The sequence below is a fragment of the Trachemys scripta genome, chromosome 2, assembly GCF_013100865.1.
Source record: "Trachemys scripta elegans isolate TJP31775 chromosome 2, CAS_Tse_1.0, whole genome shotgun sequence".
In the NCBI taxonomy this organism is placed as follows: Eukaryota; Metazoa; Chordata; order Testudines; family Emydidae; genus Trachemys; species Trachemys scripta.
In genome coordinates, this window is record NC_048299.1 from 248,340,136 (window position 1) to 248,363,499 (window position 23,364).

The following is a 23,364-nucleotide window of genomic DNA, read 5'->3' on the forward strand; positions in this document are numbered from 1 at the left end:
TTTAGCAAACTGATATGAGAATCAGATTTCACAGTTGAGGACCCCTAACTGAAAATGCACCTCTCCCCACCCCTAGCATTCTGCCAATTTAACTAAGATATTGAGTGCCTAAGATGATCTCAATTGTCATGTTAAAATATGAAAAGAGATGGAATCTCAAAGGTAACCAAAGATCCAACCCAGTTAAGACTTTACAGATTAAAACCAGAAATGGATTGAAAAATCAGTGAAGATCATCAAGGATAACACACCTCCTCTAAGGGTACGTCTACACTTACCGGAGGGTCCGGCGGCAGGCAATCGATGTTCTGGGATCGATTTATCGCGTCTGGGTTAAACACGATAAATCGATCCCGGATCGATCCCAGAAGTGCTCGCCGTCGACGCCGGTACTCCAGCTCGGCGAGAGGAGTACGCGGCATCGACGGGGGAGCCTCCCTGCCGCGTCTGGACCCGCGGTAAGTTCGGACTAAGGTACTTCGAATTCAGCTACTTTATTAACGTAGCTGAATTTGCGTACCTTAGTCCGAAGTGGGGTGTTAGTGGGGACCAGGCCTAAGAAACACCCTTTAATGAACGGACCATCATGTTCTATAGTTTCAGTAATCCAAACCTGAGTTGACAAAACAAGATCACTGATACAAATTTTGAACCTGAAACAAAAGTTTGCAACATGTTGGTCTAGTACACATGTTCAGGAGCACTCTTGCTTTCTGCTATTGTCTGATAATCTAGAACAGGGATCGGCAACCTTTGGCATGCAGCATATCAGGGAAATCCACTGGCGGGCCAGGACGGTTTGTTTATCTGCAGCGTCCGCAGATTCAGCCAATCGCAGCTCCCCCTGGCCGCGGTTCGCCGTTCCAGGCCAACGGGGACTGCGGGAAGTGGCGACCAGCACATCCCTCGGCCCCACCACTTCCTGCAGCCCCCATTATCCTGGACCGGCAAACCGCCACTGGATTTCCCTGATGGGCTGCATGCCAAAGGTTGCCGATCCCTGATCCAGAAGCTGGTGGGTCCTGTGTAAGTTGCCTCATCCAAGTCTTGGTCCTGGCCAGATACTACATAACCCCATCAACTGCTCCAGCCGAGTTTGATATGAAAGGGAGATGAGCTGCTGAGTGACATCCACATAGTAAAGACGCAAGTAAAGCCTATACCACTTCATTGTCTTCCCTCAACTACCTAATATACACATTGATCAGGAAGGGTGACAGCAGAATTGTGTGATACTCCACATGAGATTGCTCCAATTCTACACCCTGAGACCTCAGAGGAAAGAACTGTGTTACTCAAGAACTACTCCATCCATTCTTGCCATGTTTTGCAATAGTTTCAGCAAATACCTTGTGTTCAGAAGTATCAAAATCACTAAGAAGTTCAGCATAGACACCTGGTCTGGGATTTTCAATGGAATCCAGAGAAATTAGGCATCCAACTCCCTTTGATTTTCAAGGATCCCATAGACTTCTTTGAAAATCCTGGTCCTGGTTCTTGTTCACCATCTTCAGAAGATCATTGATCCATGAAACCACTGTAGTCTCAATGCTACATACCCAGGCCACTTGCAGGAGATCTGAGGATTCCATGTAGTACCAAGGTTGATTTGCATCACCGTCTCTCTAACCCAGAGCTATATGAATTGCACGTTTCCAGAGTTTTAGGGTAATGAATGGTAAGAAGATTATCATGTGGTTTCTGGAAGAAGGACAGGTATTTAACTTAGAGGTTGTGACTCCATCTCCCCAGAGTCTCTTTTTCCAATTCTGCTTCCATTCAAACATAACTGTAGCGATGCGCAGCTCGCCCCTATGGCGCTTCCTGCTGGTCCGGTATGGAAATTAGCTTTCCAGCCTTGGAGCGCTCTCTGCAGGCCAATGTCCCACTGTCGCTGGCCCCATCTCCTTCCTAGACCCCGGTGCCCCTCTCCCTTGGGTGCTGCCCCCTGGCAGTACCCCACTCTCTGGGCTGCCCTCCCAGGGGAATCCTCACCCTCTATCCCCACCTTGCCTCAGTGTTCACTGCCAGTCCTCATCTACCCCCCGCACTCTGGGGTACACTGCAGTCCATATCGCTCATTATTGGCAAGGGTTTGAACCAGGGGGGTTTGAACCTGTTGCTTCCACCTACCCCCGGGCTGCACCCCTGCAACCACAGTACCTTTTCAGGCCTCTGGCTAGGTCTGCAGCCTGGGGTTTTCAAGGCGGGAGCTCCCCGGCTCCCTTGCCCCATTCCCCACTCCGGTACCTTACTCAAGTCCCAGGCAGCCAGGCCCTTCTCTCTCTGCGCCCACAGAGAGACTGCCTGTGCTCCCGGCCCACAACCTCTTTATAGGGCCAGCTGTGGCCTGATTGGGGTGTGGACCAGCTGTGGCTACTTCCCCAATCAGCCCAGGTTTTCCCTACCACAGCCCTCTCCCAGGGCTGTTTTAAGCCCTTCAGGGCAGGAGCGGGTGGACAGCCTGCTACAATAACCTTTCTACAAACCGCTTGATGTTGTTTTTGACTGATGTTGCTGATGTCATGTTACACATGTTTAAATCGTTTAGCTCATCTAGAGCAATGCAGAGTAATGATTGTCATTTCATTGATTTTTCATTGTGGGGCCTGAATGAAATACAACACCCCCCTCCGCCTCCCTCCAAAACAAATAAAAAATCACACCAAAAAAAAATCTTCAATAGATAACAGTAAACAGAATTTTAAAAAATGCTTCACTATTTAGAGGTGTTTTTAGGACATAGGTAAAGAAAATGGTTTGGCTTACAGTATATGGCTTTTAAGTTTGACACTATCCCTCTATGGTCTAATCTTAAAAGTATTCCACACAGACTCAAAGGCAATGGAAATATTGCATGTGAAAGCATTGAAGGATCAAACCTTAAAGAAAGAAGTTAATAGGCAAACTTGCTGAAAATGATAAAATTCACTTACTGAAATATGTTGGGAATTAGATCTGGAAAAAATATACATAACTGTTGCCAGAAAGCACCTGTTTTTCCTGATACCTCTTAGCAAAGAAGAGGAAATGCAGAAAACGTATTGGAAGCAATTGAAAAAAATCTGCAGATTAGTGAGAAGCAAATATGACACGTGAATTATAGTGTTTTTAATATTACCTATATTTATTTATAACACCTCTTTATTTTAACTGCATTGTAAAGGTGGTACAATGGTGCAAGTTCATGGGCAGATCATGTAGTCAATGGTTCAGCTGAAAACTATAGGTAAGTAAAGAGTGTAGTGTTACCAAATATGTGTTCCTAATCTGCTTGTAGAGTTAACTAATTGTAGTAACAAATTTTATTTCTACATCATGTAAATCATCCTCCATTTCTTTCTCCACTGATCCCAGAAAAGGCATATTTGTTGGCTTGTCTCTTTCCAAGGTTTCTATTATGAGGATAGAAAGAACAGTGATGATGCTTGAACTACTTTATGTGAATCTTTTTTAATATGTTGGATTGTTCTTGAGAAAAAGGATTATGGTGGACAAAGGACACATACAATTTGGAACAAGATAAGTTAAAGTCCAGTACTGAATTTAGCTTAAAGAAATTGGACCTGATCCTACCAGCCCTTACTGCAGTGAGCAGCCCTATTGGGTACTTGTTGAATGGGATCTTGGGGGATCAAGCACATAGTGCGATGCATATAGTGGTCAGTTCTTAAGTCCTTACTCCCATTGATTTACTGGGAATTTTTCTGTAGTGAGAGCTGGTTAAGGTCTTCATCAGTGGACCTGCAGTGTTCTTTTCTTTTCTTTTCTTTTCTTTTACAATCATTTTATGTAAAAACGCCTTATATTTATTTTAGGATAAATATGAATTAATTATATAAAAATAATAACCACTTATCTGTCTCTGTCCTATAATATTTTAAATCTCAAAAATATGTTTTAAATTACACAAAATGAAGCCTGTAAATATAAATGGATATTTGAAATGCTACATGTATTGTGTTAATTTTTCAAATATAAAGTAGCGTAGAAAAAATTCTATAACCATTGAAAGAGTACAAAGTTGTATTTTCATTTTGTTTTGTTAGTAACATTATTTGTGTGTCTAGTATAGAAATGGTGTATTTATTCATTTTTCTATAGCAGCACAAAGTAGACATTTAACTTTGCAGAAATATTTAGTCAAATGTATGTTTGCCTGTATAAAACAGATGAACAAGTCTCAAGCCATGCTGATCTGAATATTATAGACTGTACAAATGTGAATGATTGACCATGTATATTGAAAGAAATTGTAGATATGTGACCACTTATTTTAATATCTTTAGGACTAAAGATTTAACTAAAATAGTAATTTGTATTTGCTCTGTGTGTTCCAGTGTTAATGAGAATTTTTTTGTTAGCCATCTAGTCTGGCATCCTTGTATATCAGAGGCCACCAACACCACCCATCCAGAGAATTATGACCAAAGTAAAAAAAAATAATCAGTGTTCCTGCTCCGCAGCTATGTTTGTAACAGACTTTTGGATGGGCCCCAGAGCAACATCACCATCCTGTCCCTTTTCTTTTTGTGAACTCACCTGCCTCCTGTCCCTTTTCTTTCTGTGCACTCACCTGCCTGCTGACTTTTTAGTTTGAGTTTAACTGGTAATGGGGAACATCCTCTTGCAGAGCCTGGGGTAGAATATGCATGTGAGCTCCCCCTGAAACAGTGCAGGAGCAGCATGCAAATGAGAGAAAAAAATGAATGCTTTTTATTATCTTTTTCTGTTCTAGATATATAAGATATTCCTTGCGACGGTATTAGGTACAAAATGTTCCACTGATTATTTGTTTTCTAATTTGACAGTTTCCCTTCAATACAAGATTCCATCAGCACATCTGCAATTAAATGATCTATCAGCAGTTGTAATATAAAAATATATTTGTATTGAAAATTGACATACCAGGTCCTAGCTCCATCTTGTTGTTTTTCTTAACTCCAAATTAGAAAAAATATTAATTTGGTCCATTTAAACTAATGCTATGGAGTGCAAAAAAAAAGTTGTAAGTCTAAGCCATTTTGTTGCACTAGAAACTTAGAATATCTTTATTATTTATCGATATTTCTTAGGCTCAGCTCATAATACAGGTTAATATGGTAAGGTATCAGAAGAAAAAATATCCAAAGTTTGTAATTCAAGAAACAATTTGTGCTGATACTCTGTGTACCAATTTTAATTAAGATCAGCAGAGCTGTTACAAAAAAAGCAGAAGTTGGTTTGGGGAAGCTATGGTTCAATTTGACATTTAACCAGACTATTAAGAATATTTTGAATATTTTAAAAATCCTTAATAATTATGCAAACTTTTCAAATAATGAAATTAATTACATTATTATGAGAGGAATTAAACATGGGATTAATTCCATGGACTTTGGGCCAAATCCTGACCTTTTTTAAAGTCAATGGCAAAACTCCCATTGACTTCAGTGGGGTCAGATTTACACCCTGCAAGTGGTCCCATTGACATATGGCACTACGGCCTGGTGCAGAAAGTTAAGCAGATACATAAATCTTTCCAGAATCAAAGCCTTTCTGTGGACTCTTACAATTATAATTAAAGATCTGCCAGTAATTTAAAGCAAATTACTAGTGAAAAATAAAGGAAAATTACATCAGAAATTGTGTTATTAGTAGCATCTAAGATTTGGAACAAAACCATAGAAGCAAGGAAATTCAGAGCAGAGGATGAACCTTTGTGTCTAACTATTGTAGGCTGAATTATATGTCATGTATTTCATTCAAATGTAGTGTTCAACCCTGAAAGGTTCTGTGAACTCAAACCCAGTCCAGCAAAACACACAGGTTTAATTCTGAGCCTGAGAACAGTCCTGCTGACATCAGTGGGAATACTCATGTAGTTAAGTGTTTTTCTGGATTGGACTAGAGTGTTCAGCACCTTTAAGGAATTGAGCCCTTATTGGGCATTGTTTCTGTTTGTATTGCCTGAAATATCCCTTACTTCTCATTCATTAAATTACATGTTCAGTTGGGAATTTTGAAAATTGCTACCGTGCATATACATCTTTCCATTTTAAGGTACCATTTTAATTAAATATTTCAGAGTTTTCCAGTGAGTGGGTGAATTTATGCATACACTGAATTACCTAGGGGAAAATAGCATTTTAAACATATAATGTAAGACTTAATTCTGGATTTTCATGTTTGAATAATTTTAGTATTTCTATTAACATTGATATGATTATTTTTAAGAGGTTTAGTATACTCAGTTGTAGGGAATGGGCTGTGGGAGAGGAGAAGGCAGCAGAAGAGAAGCGAGATTAGAGGGAGAGAGTCAAAAGTGGTTGTTGAGATACAAAGCACCGCTGAAAGGCAGTTGTGTTCCTATAGGTGGTGGGAGGAGGGAGAAGAGGTCCCATGAGTAAAAGAAACTTGGGGTGATTTTTTTTAATTAATATATTCAAAATGAAAGTAAAGGGTGTTTACATTTGTTCACATTCACATAGTAAAAGGATACTTTGCATAAATGTCCAACCACTCAAACTGGTTTTTCAAAGATTTTTTGTATTAACATTTAAAATTAAGGAGCTATACTGAAATAAAAATAAGTCAAGCCATGCCATTGTATGCATGCAGAGGTCCCTGTACCATGTGGGATTGGTATGCTTATTTTTTGAGAAATAATCTTAGGGCTTGTCCACACATAGACATAGTGCATGTAGTGCACTCTGACCTTCTGCTGTTTGACACAGCAGTAGGTCAAAGTGCACTACAGAACTGTTAGGGCTTGTCTTCACTGCAACAGTTAGCTTGAGTTAGTACACTCAGGTTACTGCACTCAAGATATGTTAGCTTGAATGAGGGACCACACTTCAAAACAGCACTGTAATTACACATTGATTTGATTAGCGGCACAGTGATTGGATTAGCAGAGTGATTGGATTGGCTGCTGCTGAGTTGTTGTAACTTGAGCTGTTGCATCCTTGCTGCATTAATAGCTGGAGCATCAGCATCATCAGGCTTCAACCTACCCACTCCTGACAGGTCAGCTAGCTCAAGGCCAAAGCACCACTTAACTCAAGCTAGAGATTTTTGTGTGGATAGGAGTCAAATTAGGGGTAAAATTCCAGTTATAACTCAAGCTAACTGTGCTGTGAAGACATATCCTTAGTGCACTGGGTATCAGGGTCCACATGGCCAGTTAGTTCACAGCCGGCTAGTGTACACAGATTTATACCTAGCTTGCTGTGCATCAAGATCCTTGCTGTGGACAAGCCCTTAAAATCTAAGGCCTGGTCTACACGGGGGGGTGGGGGGAGAATTGATCTAAGTTATGCAACTTCAGCTATGTGAATAACATAGCTGAAGTCAATGTACTTAGATCTACTCACTGCGGTGTCTTCACTGCGGTGAGTCGACTGCTGCCACTCTCCCATCGACTCTGCCTGCACCTCTTGCGGCAGTGGGGTACAGGAGTCGACGGGAGAGCGCTCGGGGGTCGATTTATTGCGTCTAGACTAGATGCAATAAATTGACCCTTGCCAGATTGATTGCTGTCCGCCGATCCGGCGGGTAGTGTAGACATACCCTAAAAGTGGAAAGTGGGATCCTTTAAATTAAGCTAACAATGTCATCACCTCATGGTGCTGTGTCTGCTTTCATTTGAAGTAGTATTAAATATGATCTGTGACAACTGAAGATTTATTAGAAAGATTTATTAATAATTAGAAAGTCCTGAATCCCCTTTCTGAACAGTACACACTCTACTTGTACCAAGTCTTGGATGTTAGTGAGTTTTTTTTTTTTTTTTTAATATTTAAACTGAAATATAATGTAAAGAAAAGCTATTCAGGTAACTTTTAGAAGTATTTAAAAAATGTATTAGTTATTTTTTCTCTTTTCTTCCAAGGCCTATGTTGTTGAACTCATGGTATTATTATGAGCTGGGAAAAATCTTGCAATGGGTTAAAACTTCATTCAAACTGATGTGTGAATGCGCCCTTCATTTAAGATAGTTGTAAGAGATATTTAAGGGGCCACACCTAAAACAAGGCTAAATAGAGTGTGCCTGGAAACTAGCACCAGGTTGGCGGGAGATTCCACTCGGTATTACGATCAAGTAGGTGGATGTGGATGTGTGTGAGGGAAAGTAGAACACACACACACTGAGAACAGATGAGAACAGAGAAAGAGAAAGAGTCAAGCAAGTCAAGCAGGAGCCTGTGAGCACAGGGTGACCATGGGAAAAGTTAGAGAGAGAGATTCTTGGCATGTTGGCTAAAGAGGCTTCGGCTGTAAACTAAAAAACTGCTTCTCTTTCTTTTGGTTCCTAATTCATTTGTTGAAGCAGGACTTTGTATAGTTCTTGTAAATAAACAAGATTGCATCAAAGAATACTAGGGTGACCAGATGTCCTGATTTTATAGGGACAGTCCTGATTTTGGGGTCTTTTTCTTATATAGGTTCCTATTACCCCCACCCCCTGTCCCAATTTTTCAAATTTGCTGTATGGTCACTCTAAAGAATACCAGTCTCCATCAATTTCTGCTTCCAAGTAGAATGTCCCCAGGGCCCTGAAATTTGACTATCCGTTCAGGTCAAAGATAAGCAACAGAATTAAGCGAATTGGCTTTGTAGGAAGAAAAGATAGGAAAAAAATGGACCAAATCAGTTTTTTTAAAACTTCCTAAAATATTTCTGTAATAGTAGTTCTAACATTAACAGATGACGTGAGACCATGGTGTGGCATAAAGGTTTTATTGGCACTTGCTTGGAATGACTAGTGTAATTCACTCATGGCATTGTCCATATGTAATGCAACCATCCCAAACTGATGTCAATGAAGAGTCAGATAATGAGTGTAGTTCCACTGAAAATCTTTATACTATATCATCACTTTTCTCTATATAGTTATAACACACAATAGTATATGCCATATAATATATGATTGACTATTCACATACATTACTTTATTTATATTTTATTTACTAGAGTAGATGCAAGCATTGAACTCTTTTCTGCACTAAATACTATACCAGAACAAACTTTTTATATTATGTTAAGCTTCTTTATATGTATTTGATTATGATCCTCATAAAAATGAAATTAACCTGCTGCTGCTAACTAGTTACAGTATTTCTCTATCTCTGTGCTGTTACAATGAACTACTCCTTCACATCTTCGCACACTTCCTGTTACAATATTCATGACTCAATGGTTATTACTAGAAATCTCACTTTTTGCAGACATGCTTATTTATGTTATGCTAACAGAGGATCTTGTGTCTGTGACTAAACAGCAAAGTTCCTATAGCTAGTAGAAGAACAGCATGTCCGAGGATTGAAATCCAGCAGCCTTCCACGGACACTGACAGGTATCCCATTGGATAATAGCTGGCCTATTCTTGAAGTAATGATTATTAGATATTGTACCTTTTGTATTTCTCTTGTTATTTGCTAAGTGTTTCTAGGGCTTGGTCTACACTACCCCCCCCAATTCGAACTAAGGTACGCAACTTCAGCTACGTGAATAACGTAGCTGAAGTCGAAGTACCTTAGTTCGAACTTACCTTGGTCCACACGCGGCAGGCAGGCTCCCCCGTCGACTCCGCGGTACTCCTCTCGCCGAGCTGGAGTACCGCAGTCGACGGCAAGCACTTCCGGGTTCGACTTATCGCGTCCAGACTAGACGCGATAAGTCGAACCCAGAACTTCGATTTCCAGCCGTCGAACTAGCTGGTAAGTGTAGCCAAGGCCTAGAAGTAGTGAAAGCCTGATATGATCACAAAAGTTGCATTAAAAACCGTTCCATAGTGTACATTTACTTCTAGTGTACTTCTGTTTCTTCAGTTCTTTGTTACAAGGACATATTAACTACTTTCGAAATTTTAACAAACTGTGATTCTAACTGGCCTGCTGCTATAACCTACTTTTTATGTATTGTGCACAGTAAAATGAATATTGCACATGGGATGGCAGCTAAACTATGTGAAGAACGTCCAATTATTTTGGGAAATAGTGAGATGTCTGTGTGCATGCACTGGCAGCTTTTATGATTATTCACTGTTGTTTGCCTCCTAAAAGTCTTTCTGTACAAATGCATTTGGATAAATTACTATTTATTCATTTGATGAAGATTCTCCTTTTTACTTGTTAAGAAAAGTAACATTCATTTTTGAATAATTAAAAATTAGAAATGCTAACTTGGTGTATCGAAAAAACTATTAACTTTGGACATTCCCAGAATATGAGCATGAACCAATGCACATAAATTAGTAGTTAACTCAAGGCATTGTAACCCTTCGAGTTAGATGCTAGTGAACAGAATTTACAATTATTACTGTATACTAGGGGAGACTTTCCTTATAACATCTTGGTAATTCTAAAATTTGGCCTTTTAAAGTGTTTATTTTAAACTTAGAATAGCCAGAGTGCTGTTCTACATGGTGGCTTACAGAAAGCTGAAACTTTGTCAATGTGATAGATATACTTGGTTAAGATGTAACCACCTACTGATCCATTCTTCCGTCAGTGCGTGGGAGAATTATATGCACAAATCTCCCACACGCTGATAAGAGAATAGACCACCTAAAGTGAATGTTCTTTGCCAGTAGAGATAGAAGGATGGTGAAGTAGGTAGTACTAAAGGAGAAGTGGGAGGCCATACTGACATTTCATTCGATTTAAAAATGAAAACCTTTGCACAAAGTCTATTGTTAATGCAAAGGAGTTTCAAAACACTTTAAGTAATGCTGTGGGTGTTGGATAGCTTTAACTTTGACTATCTATTTTTCCCCTTTAAAATGCTTTCAGTAGTTCATATGAATAAATTATATTCATATTGGATAGGATTTTCAAAAGCACCTTAGTTACTCAGGCACTCAGGTCCCACTGAAAGTCATTTGACAGTAGGACTTATGCCCCTAAGTTGCTTAGGGGTTTTAAAAAATTTCATCCATCCACTGTTATGGCCAGATTGTGACCAATACAGCCATATATTATAGGTGAGGTGGAGCCGTATTTCTGCAGCTGGTTCTTTGATTGGCATTGTATCTCTTCTGCAGATTACAGCATGTGCATCCCTTCTGAAGAGGATGCAAGGACCAGGCACTGCTTGACCCCAGACAGCAAACCCAACTCCTATAGTGGGCAGAGACTTCCTCTTTTACAGAGATGAGCACGGAAGCAGCACTAGTTCTACAAGGGTTTTCTCACTCCCTTAGTATAAGAACTCCTGTTGTGCTTGGCCCCTCTGTTGAAGGCAGAAGGAAGAGAGAGAGATGTTCCTTGTGCCAACTCCTTCTCTTTCCCACCTGCACAAGGACTAGGCACAGTCTGGCTTCAGTCATGCACTGTTTTTATAATTCAGGTCTAGGGGGTAATTGCTTTCTTCAGAATTTATTTCTGTAACCAGAGAAAGCTTATTTTTTCACCATCATGTGGATGCTTGACTCCCTTACTCATCATTTGTAGCACTGAAACCCTTCTTTAAATGGTTATCTAAGCTAAGCAACATCTATTACAAAGCTAAGGTTACACTTCTTTGTTTATCCACAATGTTAAAGAAGCGAGACAGTGGATGTTTTGGCTGATCAAGCTTCCCATTCAGAAACAGAATTGATAGAGCCAGAAGAAGACTTGAGGTAATCTTTGTGCTTTTGTGCCAGGCTAGTTTTACTTCTCCCCTGATTGTCAGTGCCTTCAGTTTATAATTACCATGATGTGTCTCATTGTGGTGTGTTTTGTTTGTTGGGAGCTTTAGAAGTAGGGTAATGGTGGCTGGCATTATTCTGGACCTGCCTGGGAGAATTTCATTTTGTTTTCTAGGAATCCAATTATACCCCATGGAAGGTGCGAACAGACATTCATTTTAATGACTCTTTTATCAAAGCACTCAGCAAAGTTAGCAGCCCTAGAGAAAACTTTGCTCTGCTTCAGTACAGTCTTTTATAAAAATAATGCTGTTAATAACGTAAGACTCTTCATAATGAGGCTGCCTATAGTCTCTCTCTCTATTTAAAATACTAATTAAAACTTGACTTTTTCTTACATTTAATCACCATCCAGTCACTCTTCTTATTAACCAACTTTATTGTAAAATACAGGTCTTAGCTGTAGGAAGAGCCTTAAAAGGTACTATTAGGTTAAGAGTTTGTAAATCTGTCGAGATTCCATCAACTCCATTGGAGGTGTGTGAGGTACAAATGATAACAGATTCAGCCCAACTAATATGTACAACTTAGTTTTAAAATTTAAAATAGATGTGTATATTTAAGGAAGTTGCTAGCCAACTTTTTCCCCTTTGTATTTCTCTTCGCAAGCAAAAGGATCAGACTATAACCTGAGATAGAAAAGTATTACAGAAATCCAATAATTATTTCAGTACAAATGAAGATGAACCCCACAAATTATTTTGTACTACATCTTAATTTAGTCAGGTGTTTTGGAACCTCTTATTTTCTTTTGCGCATGTTTTCCTTTCACATCTCAATTTTTTCCTCTTTCTGGCATTACACTGGCACCATAGATCAAGAAAACAGGAAGATAACTTTTACCAGAGACAAATCTTATGTTACCCTGTGGAACATCTGAATGTGTACTGTGATAGTGGTACTAGAGGTCTCTATTAACCATAACATTGAGTACTCTAACTTTATGAAACCATCCTTAATGCATGGCGTATATATTAACAGATATCCTTTGTTTCTGAAATTAAATCTTACAGCTGACATCAACATACTGTAATTAGATCAGCTATAGCTTGTAAATATTTACTGTGGGCCTTATCCTGTGAACACTTGTTCATATGAGTAGTGCTAATGAAATTAATGTAATTGGTAAGAACTACTTATATGAGCGAGAATGCAGAACGAGGCAACTTATTAACATCAACTAGGTTTAATATTCTCTAATCAAATCGATTTTTCCTTCAATGTTTGGTGTACTGGTGTAGTTGGTTAACAAAATAATAGTGTTTTACTGAGAAATTGCCTGGAAACAGGTTATAGCATGGAAAGTCATTATTGAGACACAGAAAACATTTTAGCCCATTTATCCAGAGTTTTGGATAAGAGACTGCATACATCTATAAATACTGTATGTTATCAAGAAGCGAACTCAGAAAAGTTACCAAAATGTATTTAACAATGATTTTTCTCCAAATCAATACCAAGCAGCATGTTTTATAACTAACAGAACAGTTAAAGGTCAACTGAGCTGCTTTTTGACTAACATTACAGGAATTGTGAAGCACCAGATAGACAGCCATATCAAAGATCCAGATCAACAGAACAGCGTCCTGTGCTAGAGCGGACCAACTCCCGCTCCCGATCCACAGAGCGTCCTGACTCAAACCTCATGAGGTCGATGCCTTCATTAATGACTGGAAGATCTGCCCCTCCTTCACCTGCCTTATCGAGGTGAAACAGACAAATCAAATCAATCAAACTAATTCCCTTTGCCCCACCAACTCACATTTTATTTTCCCAGTAGTTAATTGGTATCGCCTTCCATCTTTGGCTGATCACTAGTAGCTGTAGATACTAACCCTGTCAGTGCCAACACACTATTTATATTCTATTGTGGATATAATGGTGTGGCTGCCATTGTAATTTGTTTACTAATGTATTTAACTACATTTGTTTTGTGATTTCTCATTTATCAGGAATCCCGGGTGATTTCCCACATAAAGCACCTCATAACTATCATGTTCTTCTCTTACAGAATGAGAAATTGTTTGTGTTCATCAGACATCGCTTATGGAACAGCCATCATAACAACATCAAATGAAACTATTTTTTTTTTAAAAAAGTTTCTTTAAATGGATTGTACTAACGTTGTGTATTAACCACTGTTTTCTCTGAGTACATTTTGCTGTGCCATAGTCTGTTTTGTTCCTGTTTAAGTACATTATTTTACTACTGATGAAGAATTTTGCCAATTTATGTAAACTCTCTTTAGTGCAACTACAGTAAAGAAAGTATGACTATATGTGGAGCCAATTTGGTCGAGTAGGAAGTTGAATGAAACAGCACCTCAGTTTAGGGTTATAAAATATATTTCTTAGCTTTCTGATAGTGAAAGCTAATTATATCAAGAATCAATTCCTGATGTCATTTCTCACTGTTTTACTTCATTTTTACTTAGTCCAACCCAAAGCTTAACTGAATATAATGGAATAAGGATCTTAGCATGTGGCCCCTAGATGGTTTTGTATGTATGCGTGTATATAATAAAAGCACACATGCACATACATGAATACATACACACAGAAAATATGCAGTCATCTACACAAACATATTACATTCAATATTTAGCCTTATTTGGCTTTTTTCTTCAGCTAGAGTTTTCTCTGTTTAATTGTCAGCTAGTCCTTCTATGAAAAAAGACAGCAGTACCATTACAGTACCTCAAAGGTCCTAAGTTCACCAAAATTTTCTTAGTCATTGTATTACCTCTGTAGGTATCTAAGGATGAATGTGACTTTTAAAGGGCATGTTTTGTTTGATGTGTGTTCTGTAGGTCACATCCTCGAACTGGGTCAGTCCAAACAAGCCCATCAAGTACTCCAGTAGCAGGAAGAAGGGGCAGGCAGTTACCACAGCTCCCACCAAAGGGGACATTGGAAAGAAGTAAGTGATATTTTTTTGTGACTTCAGAATTGTTTGTGGATTGCTAAAATGAAGCAGGGATTGGTTATTATTTACTACCTTTCTTTTGGAATTAGAACCTAAAGGTCTTGAGTTTTTCCTGTGTAGAACCAGTATTTGCCAATAGTTTTGTGTTTTGTATCATCCGCCATTTCTTTCAAAGTCAGTCTAACATCTACTGCTACTTGAATTAAACTAATCTATATCATCAAAACAATTCAGTAAACAGAGACCAAAGTGGACTATGCATTGATTCAATTCTGTTCCCATTGAAGTCGATGGACATTTTGTACTGACTTCAACAGGAGCAGAAGGTCCTATATCAGTTGCTTTGCATTTTGTTGATAAAACTCTGCTGTAATGAATGTGTTTCATAAAATGTCTAATCCTGAAAGGTTCTGAGTGCCCACTTTCTTCCCTGGTTTTGAGAATGTAGCATCCTTTCTAGGATCAGGATCAGTGTGTGGTAGAATAGTAGTACAAAGCTCCTAACAACAGTCAAGGAAAAATCTCATAAGTACAAAGGATGATTAGCTCATGCATAAATATAGATATCACTCTTGACACAGAAGGAACAGGAAAAAGGTCATCATCTTTAACAACAAAAATAAATACCAGCAAGATGCTTGGCGATGCATATTTTATGGATACTGTCAATACTGTTCCTTTGAATGCGTCATGAAAGCATTGTTCAGTAGACAAAACATTTTCAGGAATCTTCAAAATCATAGGAATAAAACTACATTTTTGGCATCAAATATATTTTCAGCTTTTCTATTGATAGTATATAGACGTGCTTTGCAAAATCAGTCTAAATGCCCATGCACTCTTTTTTTTTCTCCTTATGAAGATGTATGTTATACCTTTTGTAAAAGTGCTGTTGTTTTTAACCCCTATTCTTTGGTTCCCCTTTTTGTTTTATTTTTATTCTCCCTAGACAATGGAGACAAGGAGATAGAACCTTATGAAGGTCTGTACATAAAGGAGGGTTTGTTTTCTGCTTGCAAGGCTTTTTGGGAGGCTGTATAAGCAAAAATAAACCCAACTGCAATTGATGTTGCTTGATTGCATAGACTTTTATTAGGTCAGTGGAAGAATTTGTGTGATAATTATTCACTCATGTATTTTTCCCCATTTGTAGTTCATAAATTGTACAGTGGTCAGCCCTAAAAATGTAGAATTTTGCTTTAGATAACTACCTAAATATGGCCGCAGTTGAGCAAAGTAATTAAGCATGTGCTTAACTTTAAGCACAGAAGTAGTCAGATTGCATTAAATGAGACCACTTCATGTGCTTAAAGTTAGACACATGCTAAAGTACCTTACAGAATCAGACTGTATGTGATTCCTTAGATAGTATAGGAAATATTTAGGCCCTGATCCTGCACAAACTTACCTGAGTTGTCCTACTGAAGTCAGTTAGACTACTCATGTGCATGAAGTTAAATACATGTATTACTGTTTGCAGTATCAAGATCTTAGGCGTGTATTTAAATTTAAGGACTACAGTAGTCCTATTAATTTCAATTGGGCTTCTCAGTGTGCTTAATGATATGCCTGTACATACATCTTTATGGGATTGGGGCATTAGTGTTCACTCCAAGTACACATGTAACATTATTTTGTTGTCTAAAGCAATTGCTGAATTTTAAGTCACATCTATTTGACCGAGAAATAAAAATTCCCTGAATCAAGGTAGTCTTAAAACAAAAAGCAATAAGAATGTTGCTAAAAATTAATCTCCCCATAGAAGTGAAAAATATTTCATAGAATTAATGCCAGTTTGATACTCAATTTTCTTCATGACAAACCAGAAGATATCAATTGCAGTCCTTTTTTATGTCACTGAGGGTCTATACATATCTGTCTCAACTGATTTTTTATTTAGTGTTTATGGTGTTTGTTTCAATTTTGGAATCAGACTCTCCAGATCATTACCCTAGTGTGTACTTTTCTGCAGTGTCTTTTGTGTTATGAAAATGCTTATATCACAGTTAAATGTAGTCTAGCTATGCCAGGAGATAATATACTAACATGACATCTGTGCCATTGTTCACTATATTTGTATGTTCTATCCTTTCCCCCAACCCTTTGTCTGTGTTATCTATTTAGATTGTAAGCTTTTGCAGCTGAGACTGGCTATTACTCTGAGTTTGTACAGGGCTTACTACAATGGGGCCCTGTACTCAGTCAGCTCCTAGGCACTACCATGATAAATACATTTTTAAAGATTATAATATTCGTTTATGAGAAATCTAGAGTTGTTGGCTGTACTGATATATGAGACACTACACTGATGGTTTCAAAGGATGAAATGGTATTTTGTTATTACTGAATATCAATCTAAAAAGTAGATTTTTCTGAAGATTTGGGTTACAGAGAACTGTAAAGTACATAGCTATTGGAGTTAATATACAATCGAAGTATGATCATACGTTCAGGCCATAATGGCTAGACCTATGGCATTTTAAATTTTGTATATATATATATTTTTTTCTATAATATGTGAAGAAAAAGTATAAATGTAATTAAAGGGAATATGTAGAATAAATATAAATATTTTACTTTTATATACCCTAGCTTATCTGCCATAACCTTCAGCTATCAATCTTTGTCTCAATAGTCTATATAGTTTTTTTCATGTGGTAATTCAGGAGCCAGGTAACTCCATTTTGTGACTCGTTTTATGCAGTTACTGGTAAGTAACCTCTGACTGCGATTCAATGAAATTATGATTACTATGCTGTCATTCTGTGTGGCTTATTGCAAAGGAAGATTGCATTTTACAAAAAAAAATAGATACAATTTTAAATATGTGGATCATGTCCCAAAATATTGCTGTTGTTACAACAACAACAAAAGCATGCAAGATTCTGATGATGCTCAGACTGAAAACCAGTGGAACCCGGAACATTGACCACAATGGAAGAGTTATTTAATTAATAAATAATTAGCAAAACTGAGTAGAACACTGAGGCAAAAAGAACAGCATTAAAGGCAATAGCATGTAAAACTGAAAGTTGTCAGGAATTCTGCAGATTATTATTTATCATTATAAGTAGCGCGATAGTACGCAGAGACCGCAGGCAGGCTCAGATGCTCATGCTAGGCATTGTACTAACACATGCAAAGAATTGGTCTGTAAAAGTGATGTAAATGTGGCTAGAAAGAGGGCAAACTTTCCCATGGTTTAAAGAAAATGACTGTAAAATATAGGATTGAGTACTGTACGTGGAATATGCTGTATTATATAACTTCCTTGCATTTTAAAATCCAACATTTTAGCTTTGACCAGTTGAAGTTCAGATGTTCATGTAACAAAAGAGATAATTAAAAATGTATCAAAGGGTAACAAACAGGAGTTAGTCTATGTCATCTCTGTATTGTACTAGAAGGAAAAAGGTTTAAAAAAGAGCATGATCTGTACTCATTTCAAGGTCAGACACTTATTACACATGTCTGAAGAAAAATAGTAAAAGTCCTGTGATTCTAACTGGGAACAAATGAGCTATTCACAGCTCCCCAATCTAGGTCCCCTTTTGTTGTAGCTGAGAACTCAGCTTTTAGTGTGGAACAGCCTGAAAGCTTGCTTTAAACTATGGTGACTGCGTGTGGCAGCCAGAGGCCGGTCCATTCTCAAGAGCATAGTAGGGAATCCACAGTTGGCTAGATCTGCCACATTTATGACCTCTTTGTATTGATAAACCAATACAAAAGTGTTGTACTGCAGTGAAGTGTCTGGATCTAGAAGGTGGTTTGTTTGTTTGTGTGCTTTTTAAGTATATAATATTTCAAGGGTATTTTCAGACTAGAAAACACTTATTTTTTATGTTGGATCCTTTCTTTCTAATTTTTAGGAATATTCTCAATATTTTGTTCTGGGCTTTAGCTACACAACTCCTTTTAGTATTAAGTGGAGCTACACAGCTAAAACTGTGTGTACTGAGCTGAACATACACCTCCTACAATTTTATAATGGGTTGGAGACATCAAAAGCTTATTAATAGTGAATGTTTACAACTATTGCTAATCTAACAGGAGGAAACTAAGAGGTTTTACTTTATACGTTGCTGAAATGCAAGTCTTGGTTCTACTTGGCTTTGGAACAAGGCTAAATTCAGTAACTGCCTGCAGTCTATATTTTAAATATAAACCCCATGAAATTACTCTTAAAACTATTTCAAATATCGGACTTCTTGACTTCCCATATTTTAGCCCTATCTACTACATTCAATTATAGCAATAAGACTTTCCACTTCAAAAGATTTTGAAACGCTTTGAAGTGATCGATGCTTCACTCATTATTCTCCAAAGAAGTCATAAATTATTGATAATCTTCTGTGTTTTAATTTGTAAATAATTGTTTATTAAGATCTATACTACATTGAAATTATAATAGAACCGGTATCAACATCTATAGTTAAAGTTGCATAATACTTTCTGTTGTAAGATCCCATTTTCAATTGCTAATAACTTAACCAAACTTTAAGTGTTGGGGCTGAAATTTTCCATGTATGCTCTCCATCTCAGGCTGATTTGCAAAAACTACTGTCCAACTGTTTCTTTGAAGAGCTCTAATACCTCCATGCTATAGAGCAGGGACTTGAAATTTAGCAGAGGGATAGTGTGAGGGCCAATTCCTTTTTCTGTCCTTATGAAAACCCACTCAGATTTATCCAAGTTCTAAGTCTGTGAGCATCATCCTTTACATATGTTCAGTATAGCAGGGGTACTAAAATGTCTGAACGTTCCATGTGCCTTAAACTTTTTCCAGCCCAACATGAGCTCATTACATGCCCTGAGTATACGCCCATCCTCTACTGAACGTGCTATGGGAGATGCAACAGCTTTAGGCCAGGGATCAGCAACTTTGGCACGCGGCCCATCAGGGAAATCCGCTGGCAGGCTGGGACAGTTTGTTTACCCGCAGTGTCCACACGTTCGGCTGATCGCAGCTCCCAATGGCCGTGGTTCGCCATTCCAGGCCAATGGGGGCTGCGGGAAGTGGTGGCCAGCACATTCCTTGGTCTGTGCCGCTTCTCGCAGCCCCCTTTGGCCTGGAACTGCAAACTGCTGAAATCTGATGAGGTTCAACAAGGACAAGTGCAGAGTCCTGCACTTAGGACAGAAGAATCCCATATATCGCTACAGGCTGGGGTAAGCAGCAGTTCTGCAGAAAATGACCTGGGGATTACAGTGAACGAGAAGCTGGATATAAGTTAGCAGTGTGCCCTTGTTGCCAAGAAAGCTAACGGCATATTGGACTGTATTAGTAGGAGCATTGCCAGCAGATCGAGGGAAGTGATTATTCCCCTCTATTGGGCAGTGGTGAGGCCACACCTGGAGTATTGCATCCAGTTTTGGTCCCCTCACTACAGAAAGGATGTGGACAAATTGGAGGGAGTCCAGAGGAGGGCAACAAAAATGATGAGGGGGTTGGGACACATGACTTACAAGGAGAGGCTGAGGGAACTGGGATTGTTTAGTCTGCAGAAGAGAAGAGTGGGGGGGGATTTGATAGCAGCCTTCAACTACCTGAAAGGGGGTTCCAAAGAGGATGGAGCTAGGCTGTTCTCAGTGGTAGCAGATGACAGAACAAGGAGCAATGGACTCAAGTTGCAGTGGGGGAGATCTAGGTTGGATATTAGGAAACACTATTTCACTAGGAGGGTGGTGAAGCACTGGAATCGGTTACCTAGGGAGGTGGTGGAATCTCCATCCTTAGAGGTTTTTAAGGTCAGGCTTGACAAAGCTCTGGCTGGGATGATGTAGTTGGTGTTGGTTCTGCTTTGAGCAGGGGGTTGGACTAGATCTCCTCCTGAGGTCTCTTCTAACCCTAATCTTCTATGATTCTATGATCCTCTAGAGTAGAGGTCTGCTTGGGCCTAAGTTTTAGGTCTGACCTGGACCCAACTTAGACCCAAGCCCACCCAACCTAAGGCTAGGTCTATACTACCCGCCTGAATCAGCGGGTAGAAATCGACCTCTCGGGGATTGATTTATCGCGTCCCGTCGGGACGCGACAATCGATCCCCGAATCGGCGCTCTTACTCCACCAGCGGAGGTGGTAGTAAGCGCCGCCGACAGAAAGCCGCAGAAGTCGATTTTGCCGCCGTCCTCACAACGGGGTAAGTCGGCTGCGATACGTCGAATTCAGCTACGCTATTCACGTAGCTGAATTTGCGTATCTTAAATCGACTCCCCCCTGTAGTGTAGATGTACCCTAAGAGAGTCAGGTTGTTTTCTGACCCAATCCTGAGCCTTCCTTCTGAACCTGAATCAGATCTACTGCTGCCATCTCCTGCCTATGGGATCAGCTCTCCTCCTCCTACCCATGAGATGGGTGAGACAGTGGCTGTGTGCCCTGCTTCTGATGTCTGCCACATCCTGCTGCACTGTGCCTGCTGTAGAGTGAGAGATGTTCTGACTCACCAGCACACTGTCTCCAGAGCACACACAGGATAGCAAGGTGGCGATGGCCTGCAGGGACGGGGCACGCAGCTGATATGGTGACAACCCCAAAGGCAGAAGGAGGGAAGCCAACCCAAGCCTGAGACAGTCCATTTGTTTTCCCACCCAACCCAACCCAACCACTTGTTCCTTTGGGTTTAGGGCGGGTTACAGGTTCTACTCCAGGCTGGGAATTAAACTCTGAATTCCTGATCCCCAGTATTTCTCTGCTATCAATTAGTTGTATAAACTACTGGCAAAGAGTGTGTTGCATTCCCCTGTAGTGTTGGTTACTACTTTAATTCAGTCTGTAGAGGTCTGTGCTATGAACTTAAAGGTGCTGTGTACTCTACTGATGACCAATGATAATCAATATGGGTCCATATGATGGAATTTCTGGTTTTTCAGTTGCTCTTAAAAATAAGGGTGGGGAAAAGAGGGAAATTATCTATGAGGTTGAAAAATAATTTTAAAAGAACATTATGGTTGCAAAGTCAAGTACTCAGAAGTTAGGAAAAAGACATGTTAAGGTTGTTCATGTAACTTTAATTTGTCTTCCTTGCATATATGAACTGTGATACAGCCTTTAATTACCTACCATTCTGCCACCCTTCTCTCCTTGGACAAGTCACTTAGGGCTTGTCTACATATGTAGTTATTTCTGATTAACCATTCTTAATTAACTCCATGTGGACATTCTCATTCCACATAGAGTTAATCTGGGATAATGTGCACATAACTGTGGCCCAGTTTACACCGCCTTATTTCCTTGCACTGGCTACCTTGATTATTGCCAGAAGCTCAGAGAGGAGAGTAGCTCAATTATAATATGCTTCCAGTCTGCTCCTGTGGTAGTGCAACAATGCACTGCCCCTTGCTTGGAGCTTGTGACAGCCCACAGTTGAGTCCTGTATAGTATCCCTGGGTACCAATAACATTCTAGATCAGTTTTGCAAGCTTTTGGTGGAACCGATCTTGTATTTCCATTAACACAGCCATAGCAGACCTAATCCTGCTCCCATTTAAATCAGTTTTTCTGCTGACTACAATGTGCTATTAATAATCTGAAATATCATAACTTTATTGTAGAATTCTAGAGAAAAATCTAAGCACCCATCTATTTCCATTATACTGACACTACTTATTGTCTAAATATTAATATTAATGCGTTGGTATCGGTAATTTTAAGTTGTGAGTACAAACTAGAAAATCCCAATATCTAGGGATTCAGTATACTGGTTAGTTGCACAATACGTTTACAAGTAAAATTATAATAAACCTATGTAGTAGTGCAATCATTAACAAAGAATTAGAAAAGGAACATCACAGTCAGTGAGGAAGCAAAATACAAATATTTCTTTTAAAATTTTGCGAGAAACTGTCAATAAGTAACAGAAAAAATGTAATGTTAAAAATAATTTAAAACAAACCAAATAAACTAATTGCATTCAAAAATTTGGGTTTGTGAAAGGATAAGTGTCCAACTGAACATGCTTTTTCTCTGTCTACTGTAGTTACTATGGTCACAGATATTTTGTATAGGAAGAGTTCTGGTTCTTTTTTTATATGTATTCACTGGTACATTTAATAGATCAAATAAGATTTATATTTTATGTTGTTTATCTTATTATAATATACTATCTGATGTTGTCTTTACTGACTGTTTTGCACTTTTTCAGATGGCAGTAAAATCTACATATACTTATGCTAGCACTTTCATTTTAATTGTAGTTCCTAAAGAAAAGTCAATTGAGTTAATGTTTTTGTTGAATTCTAGGTTTTCTGAAATTCAGCTAACTTGCTGTTTAGTTACAAATTGAGCATCATCTTCCTTTTTTTTTTCTTTGCAAATAGCTGAACTTGGGGGAGGGGGCATTATTTCACATTGCTCTTTGGGGGCATATGCAGGTAACTTTCAAATTCTTACTGATGATTTGCCCACATATTTAAATCAGTTGTTCACTGATTGGAGGATTGTTGCAAGAAAAAACAAAACAAAACTAGAGTGGATGCTTTTACTTTAGATCTTTAAAGCTTATGCTGTGTCTGCTTTTCTCTGCTTCAATAATTATTGTCTGCTTTTCTATGCATCACTAATTAATTCAGAGACTGCCAGGTCAGGAATATTAAGGGCCACATCCTACCTTCTTTCCTTGCACAAAAATTTCATTGAACTAAATGAAAGTCATGCATAAAAAAGCAAAACAGGATTTGGTGCTACTAGAATTAGGTGCGTCCACATACACAGGATTTATTTCACCCTTGATTCACTCAAAAAAAATAATAATTTGTGCCAAATAGTG

General features: G+C 38.7%; 1 protein-coding gene across 18 annotated transcripts in view; it reads left to right on the forward strand.

Annotated features, from left to right (window-relative positions):
• Positions 1–23,364, forward strand: part of RIMS2 (regulating synaptic membrane exocytosis 2) — a 767,247-nt gene that overhangs the window by 558,351 nt on the left and 185,532 nt on the right. For 8 of the 18 annotated variants that reach the window (XM_034763436.1, XM_034763437.1, XM_034763438.1 and 5 more), the window contains 3 exons: positions 3,167–3,229; positions 13,202–13,381; positions 14,484–14,593. In XM_034763436.1, coding sequence (XP_034619327.1) covers positions 3,167–3,229; positions 13,202–13,381; positions 14,484–14,593 — 353 coding nt within the window. Of the gene's footprint in view, positions 1–3,166; positions 3,230–13,201; positions 13,382–14,483; positions 14,594–15,548; positions 15,582–23,364 lie in introns of all 18 variants that reach the window. The other 10 variants (XM_034763440.1, XM_034763441.1, XM_034763442.1 and 7 more) reach the window with 4 other exon arrangements.